The 6,731-nt window shown below is 55.5% G+C and overlaps 1 protein-coding gene across 2 annotated transcripts; it reads left to right on the top strand.

The window, feature by feature from the left end:
* Positions 1–723: 723 nt before the first annotated feature.
* LOC132327387 (uncharacterized) lies at positions 724–5,882 on the top strand. Of its 2 annotated transcripts, none has more exons than XM_059846552.1 (3): positions 724–976; positions 1,389–1,547; positions 3,097–5,882. In XM_059846552.1, the coding sequence occupies exons 1-3, from the start codon at positions 832–834 to the stop codon at positions 3,408–3,410; spliced, it is 618 nt and encodes a 205-aa protein (XP_059702535.1). In that variant the 5' UTR covers positions 724–831; the 3' UTR covers positions 3,411–5,882. The 2 variants fall into 2 exon arrangements, with proteins under 2 accessions (XP_059702535.1, XP_059702534.1); XM_059846551.1 differs by having other exon boundaries at positions 725–976; positions 1,386–1,547.
* The last annotated feature ends 849 nt before the right edge of the window (positions 5,883–6,731 follow it).

Here is a 6,731-nt window from a genome sequence, read left to right as displayed (position 1 = left end):
CAGGAACGCCCAAGACTATTAAAGGTTTTATGTAGTCCCTTCCAATGGTTTGAGGACCAGGCTTGCTTGGTGTGACCTGCTTTGCCCATGCCCTGCACATTTACTGAGCAGAACCAGATCTGAATCCTGAAGAATGAGACATGGTGCTGAGGAGCCACAGGTCTAGGTCAGCATTGGAGAGGATGGAGAGAGCAAGGTGATGGAGAGCACCGTCAGCAGGGGTGCAGAACATACAAGACTTGGCCTGCTTGCAGAGCAGTCACTGGCAGGTTGTGTCCTCGGGGCAGTGGGAGCTTTTAAAAGGGGAAACATCAGTGCCCTTTCACTCTTTTTTCCCTCTGGTCCTTTGCATTTTCAATCCAAGCCAGATCTGTGCCCCTGGGATGGACTTCTGTAAAAATCTGTGCACAGGAAAGTCTCCTGTAGACACTGAGGGAGGCCAAGGGGGCTCTTCAGTGCAAGCAAAGGGGGGTGCAGGCTGGGGGACATGCCTGGGCTGGGGGCAACACGCAGGTGGGCAGGGGAGGAGTGGGGATCAAGGAGGTCAGGCTAGGACACAATACCCCTGGGTACGAGGCACACGGGGGGCTGTGGGGATTTCAGGAGCATATTTTGGAGGAGAGGGATAGTTTGAGGGCACATTGCAAAGGCAGGCAGGGGTAGGGCTTGGTTGCTTGCTCTCCTCCTCCCTGGTGAAGATCCGCCCCAGGCCAAGCACAGCGATTGTGAGCCCCAAGGGAGACGACGCAGCTTGACAGACTGTATCTCCCTCTGCCACGGGGCCTGGGGCGCTGCGATTTCACACTCCGGCGGCTCTGTCACTGCTACGCCATGCAAGAGCTGGGCTCTCGCTCCCACTCTGCCATGTCCTCATCAGGAAAAGCTGCCATTGCCCCTGCCTGCCTCTCCTTCGAGTGCTTTGACACCCTGACCAAGTCGTGCATCAAGTGCTCCGACCTGTTCCAGGACAACGCAAGTAAGAGCACAAGGGCAGCTGCAGTCTGAGCTCCCCAGGGCTGGGTGGTGGGTGCCAAGGAGGCTGGGGGCACCCCAGGGGTGGGCAGGTGGAAGGCACCTTCTCCTGAGGATGGCTATGGAGGTGGCAATGGAGGATGGAGCACCACCTTCACCTAAAGCAGAGGGGAAGATGGCAGCCAGTTCCAGTGAGAGGAACATGGTGTAGGGAGATGTTGGATGATCCACCCTAGGGATCTCATCAAGCAGGGGGATATTTTGTTGCTGGTGGCAGGTGGGTCACAGTGAAGTGCCACACGTCTTCCCTGCGACCGCAGCCCCCAGGCCAGCCAGCCAGGTGAAAAATGCTGCTGCCCTCCTTCCTCCTTCAGCTTTCCCCCTCCTGACACTACTGGCATCTCACCCCACAGCAGAGCCTACCCTGGCACCCACTCTGACCAGCACCTTCCTGATCTTCGGGGTCCCGGTGGTGGTGCTGTTCATCCTGGTTCTGGCTGCCCTCTGTGTCTTCCTGGCCTGCAAGGAGGGAAAGCGGAGGAGAAAGAGGAAGGCAGCAGATGAAGAGGATGAAGGTAGGAGACCTCTTCCTCTCCCTCTCACAACACCTTGAGTAGATGGGATCACTTACTGCTGGCTCCACTGAGGCACAGCACAGGCTAGCTCCTCCACTTCAACATCAGCTCCACAGGCATCCCATGGCATTTTGGGGCATCTGAATCACTGCCTGAGTGACAGTGTCCTGCATTCCCTGGGAACCTATGCTTGTACCTGACTGCCAGCGCAACACTGCTGAGCCATCCCTCCCTTTGCCGGGTCTCCCTGAGCCTTTGTTTGCTTAAAGCATGTCCTGGCACCGTGCCCTCTCCACAGGGGACACGTGCAGAACACTGGTAAGTAGGAGCTTTGTGATCTCACTGGTGAGAGCCCTCTCCCCCACTAGCCAGAGGAACATGGATGGAGTGGGAGTAGTGGGGGCAGTGGTGGGCACCTGGTGATGGCTCCAGAGGCAGCCTCTCCCTGTGGTGCTGCAGTGGAGGTCCTATGTGGACCGCCCAGCTTGCTTCTTGTGCTTGAGATGCCCAGCATCCTCCAACACGCATCCCATAGACCCCAGTGGGATGTCAGGGCCAGCCCCATTGATGGTCACTGCAGCACTGCACAGGGTTATCTGGTGCATCAAAATTAGGGCTGGCGTTCAAGGAACAGGGCTGAGCCTTTCCTAGCAGGGTACTTCCAGGAGAGTAAGGCCACAGTGCTCCACGACGGCCCATTTTGTTGGGGTGGCTCTTTCCTCCCTTGGGAGCCCCTGCACTTCTCCAAAGTGGTCTTGCCTGGCTTCACCCCTCCCCATTCCCAGGTAGGGGGTATGGCTGGCCAGGACCCCTAAGCAGGGCTGCCACACAGGGATGCTGGCGTTCACCACTGCCCCACGACCTGGGTGGGTGTCCACAGTGGGGAAGCTGGTCCTTGTGCCCAGGCTTGCCTGCACACTTCTGGCACTGCCGGATGGTGACTCAGACCAGGGGGACATTACCCGGGGCCTTTCTGCTCTGTGACAGCCCGTGACGCACATGCCTAGGAAAAATACCAAAAGTGAAAGAGAAGGGAGAAATCCAGCAGTGAGAGAGATCTGGCCATTGTGGAGAGTGTTGGAGGCACTACTCAGTCTCCTGCTGCGTACCCAGGTCCACGTCCCCCGTGTCCCCTAAGGCTGCACCACAGCAAGCCCAGTGCTGCGGCACTGGATGTGTGGGAAGTGGCAGGAGGCTTGGGGCTGGAGGCACACGCCTGCATTCGAAGTGTGTAAACAAGTCTATTTTTAAGTGGGAGGCAGTCGGGGAGGGCAAGCTGCCACGGGCTGGGCTCTTCTGCTGCCAGCAGGGTTGAGCGAGAGGACTCGAAGTGGAAGTGCAAGTTTCGGCCCTTCCCTCTTGCCTTTTAAGGGGAGAAAAGCCCATTGGTTGTAAGCGGGAGAAATTCTGCAGCAGGAGAGATGTGGGAACCTTGCAGACTGCTCCTGTTCCAGATCCATCTTCTCCCCTAGGGACAGGACCTTCTCCCTGGCACCTGCCTGGCCCCATTCCATGAGCCCAGTAACCCTCTTTTTTTGCCCCTTCCCAGAAAACATAGACACCATCAGCACCCTAGCTGGCCAGGACTCTGCCATGCCAGAGGGAGATGGAGCCCTGAATCCAGCCCCATGCCTTCATCTTGTTGAGAGCCTGAAGATGCCAGGGCCACCCAGGAAAGCCAGGGCAAAGCAGAGGCCGTGCTGCCAGGGCGATGCTGATGGTGACATCGTTCTGCTCTCTGCTGTGTACCCCCGGCCTGAGGAATGCAACCACAGCTTCCCGCTGCCCGCCACTGAGCTGGGGGCCACAGCGCTGGTCACCACCAAAACCACCCAGAACTGCGCCAGAGAGGAGAGAGTCTGAGGGCAAGGGGAATGCAGCTGGAGTGCTCTGGCCAATCCCTGTGGACACTGACAGCCTGTTCCTCAGACGAGTGAAACTTTCCACAGGTATGAGGTCTGTGAGGCCCAAGATCAGCCTTTTAAGATGACTGACCTTTTTGTGCTGAGTCTCAAGTTACACCTGTAAATGCTGGAGGAAGCCAAAGTGGATCATGCTGAGTTACAATGAACTGTTGACAGCTGCCATGGCTGAACCATTGGGAGGTGGCAGAGACACATCCTGTGAGGATGGAATATGGCAGGGACTGCTGTGCCATTTGCAAGGCAGCCATTGTGCCTGGACAGGTCTCCTGCTGGATGGGTAATTGCTGGGAACATGGGGCTTGAACACCAGAAACTGCAGGGGAAATGGAAGCAGGGAGTTACTTTAGGACCAAATCCCACACAGCAGTAGCTCGATTTTTGCTTCTGACCTAAATAAAAGGAGACTTAAGGCCATATGAAGCAAGGCACACTCAGCATCTACTCCATTTACAGTCCTGCCACCCTCTCTTCTGCACTCTGTGCTACCCAGGTCTTTCCACCCTCTGGGCTCTCTCACAGTGGCAGCATCCACTGACATTCATGGGAACCCCCTCCATAGCCAGGTACCCTGGGGACAGGAAAAAAGTTCATCTTCTCAAGCAGTGAAGAGGGGAAAAAAATCTGTCCTTGCTCTGATCTATAGTCCCTGAAGTTAGGGAGGACCAGGGGCAGGCAGTGGAGACAGCTAGTCCAGAGGAGCTCCCTGAACGTGTCATTACAGCCCCAGACAACCGTCACTTCAGCTCACTGTCACTGCAGAAATACCGTGTGTCACTTGGGATGGATGCTTCCACACTGCACAAAAGCAGTCAGGGAGTGATGTGAGCGTAGGCAGGATGACTTAATTTATGACAGTGTCCTCAAGGCTTTGCCTGTGTGCCAGAGCTGGCCGGCACTGCTGATCCCAGGCATTTCCCCGTAGGTGGGTTTCTTCACCCGCCTGTAAGTGGCTTTACTGCACAGGAAGGGCTCTGTTTGGGAAATGAACTCGTTAGTGTGGGATTGCTGATCCTGAGTAATTACAGCAGCTGATGCCCACTGGCTGAACAGAGACTCTGGGTTGGGTGAGAAGCCCCTGGAGAAGGTGACTAGTCACTTAGAAGTGCTTTGAGCGGTTATTTACATGAAGCACCATCTCTGGGTCTGCTCTTCCTTAGATGAGGTGGCTTCCTCGTCCGGGAGATTTTGGACACTGAACAGAGCTGGACAAGCAAGGTGTAGGGACACTGACCCCAGTCACTAATGGGCCACCAAGTGCCATATTCCCAATAGGGTCAGTTGGAGGCACTGTGTGGAGGGGATATCCCTCTGATGATGGGAAGGTGACTCTCTGCCCAGGCCTGAGTTCTCTCTGGGGCTGCAGGATAGATGCTACTGTTGAAGGGTGACCACCTCTCTTCTCCCCTTTCTGCACTGCAGCCAGACTCACGGCATCTGTCCCATAAGGGCAACCACAGGCACTGGCACAGGTGCCAAGGCCAAAATTACTCACCACAATTCCTCTCCCAGATCTTAACAGACTGGCAGAGGTGAAGCCTCATCTGACTGAAGCTCGGCATGATCCAGGATGGGATGGATCCCCATCTCAGCCTTGGGGCTGAGGATGGTGGATGAGGTGGTCCACATGCCCAGTGACTCTCTCCTGGGGCTCCAGACACCTGTGGCAGAAACTGGAGGCTCAAAGGCTGGTGTCCCAGCTACCCACAACAGCCATCCTGCCCTTTGCAGAGGGGGTATTGCCACGGCATGAATCAGACATCTCCTCATCCTCATGCTCTACACCCAACCCTGTGAAGTAACTTCAAACAACCTTTGTGTGTCTGGAAAAGAGCTGAAGCCAGGTTAGGAGATGTTTTGTCACTAGAGGACTGCTTCTGGGAGATAGAGCAACCTGTTTCAGGGGAGATGGGGGTGATACAAAAATGGAGCAGAACTGTCAGGAGCCACCTCAAGTTCCCTCCCAGTGACAGCAGCAGCCCAGCCCTGTGGATGCACTGCCCACCCCAGATGATCTGGGAATTTGGAAAAGAAACACCCATACAAATCCTATTGAAAAAGCTCCTCTTTCTGCTCAGGTAAGGACTTCTGTTCTCATTTCTGCTGGAGCTTGAGCCCTATGGACACCTCCCTATATGGCTCAACCAGTGAGTGCCCCTTGGATCTCCTCTCTGTTATGGCACGTGAAGTGTCTTGCCTGCATCGTGTCTGCCTGGCTGCCAGCTGTGGTGGGGCAGGGGTCCCCTTCTGCCCAGTCTCCCCAGGAGGGATCTGTGACCTGCTCTGTGCACTGCTCCATCCTTACATACAGGGCAGAGGGTTGTCCATTTTGTCTGCATGGAAAGCCGAGGGAATAGAGATTAAAAATATGGCAGTAAAAATTAAAGAATAAAGTGAATCCATTGTCACTGCATGCTCAGAGGTCTGCATGGGGTGCCCATTTTCCTGGCTTTAGGGGTCTCCAGATGGTCCTTGGGGTACAGCAGGGATTTGAGTGAAGAGGCTCCCCTGGCAGGGGCTTTATCAACACATTCCCTATACATGGCCACCTGCATGGCTGGGGACCAGCCAAGCCAAGCCTGGCCCCCTGCATTTCCCCACAGCCATGCCAGGAGCTGGCCATTAGGATAAGGACTGGGGAAAGTCTTGTTTGGGGGTTGGGGTGGGGATGTTGCCTGTCTTTGACTTTCCATAGCAGTTTCTCACTTCCCTCTGTGAGGCAGGAGCTGTGCTTCCTCCTCAGCCTGGCACTCACCCCAGTGCCCGCACAACTGCCTTGAAAGGCTGGTGAAGCTGGGCTTCACCTTGGCTGCATGCAGGGGCATGGGGTTTCAGAGGGAACCAGGGGAAAGTCTGAGGAAACCCCTGGGCAAGAGAAAGTAACTGAAGCTAAAACCCTCCTCACAGCAAAATCACCTCAGTATCTCCCTAGACATTTCAACTCCACTGGCCCTGTTTTGGAGAAGGTCATGAGCATATTTGAGCTCCTGGAAGTCTCACCAAAAATGCTGGTGGTAAAGGAAAGAAGCCTTGGTGTCCCTATGGACATGGGTTTGTTTTCATCCATGGTCCTAGAGGCAGGAGGCAGCTGGCCAACAGAGCACGGCAGTGTGAGGAGAGGGAACACCTGGCCAAGGATCTTCTGCAGCCACCAGTCATGTCTGCCAAACCCTTCGCAATCCCATAAGCTCTGCAGACTCCCAGGTGAGGCTTTCCTCCCTCACTTGCTCCTCTCCACTGCCATTACTGGTTCACCCACCAG

This window comes from Haemorhous mexicanus, chromosome 5 (assembly GCF_027477595.1).
Source record: "Haemorhous mexicanus isolate bHaeMex1 chromosome 5, bHaeMex1.pri, whole genome shotgun sequence".
Classification (NCBI taxonomy): domain Eukaryota; kingdom Metazoa; phylum Chordata; class Aves; order Passeriformes; family Fringillidae; genus Haemorhous; species Haemorhous mexicanus.
The sequence above is the reverse complement of the archived record's forward strand: the minus strand, read 5'-3'. Positions and strand labels throughout refer to the sequence as shown.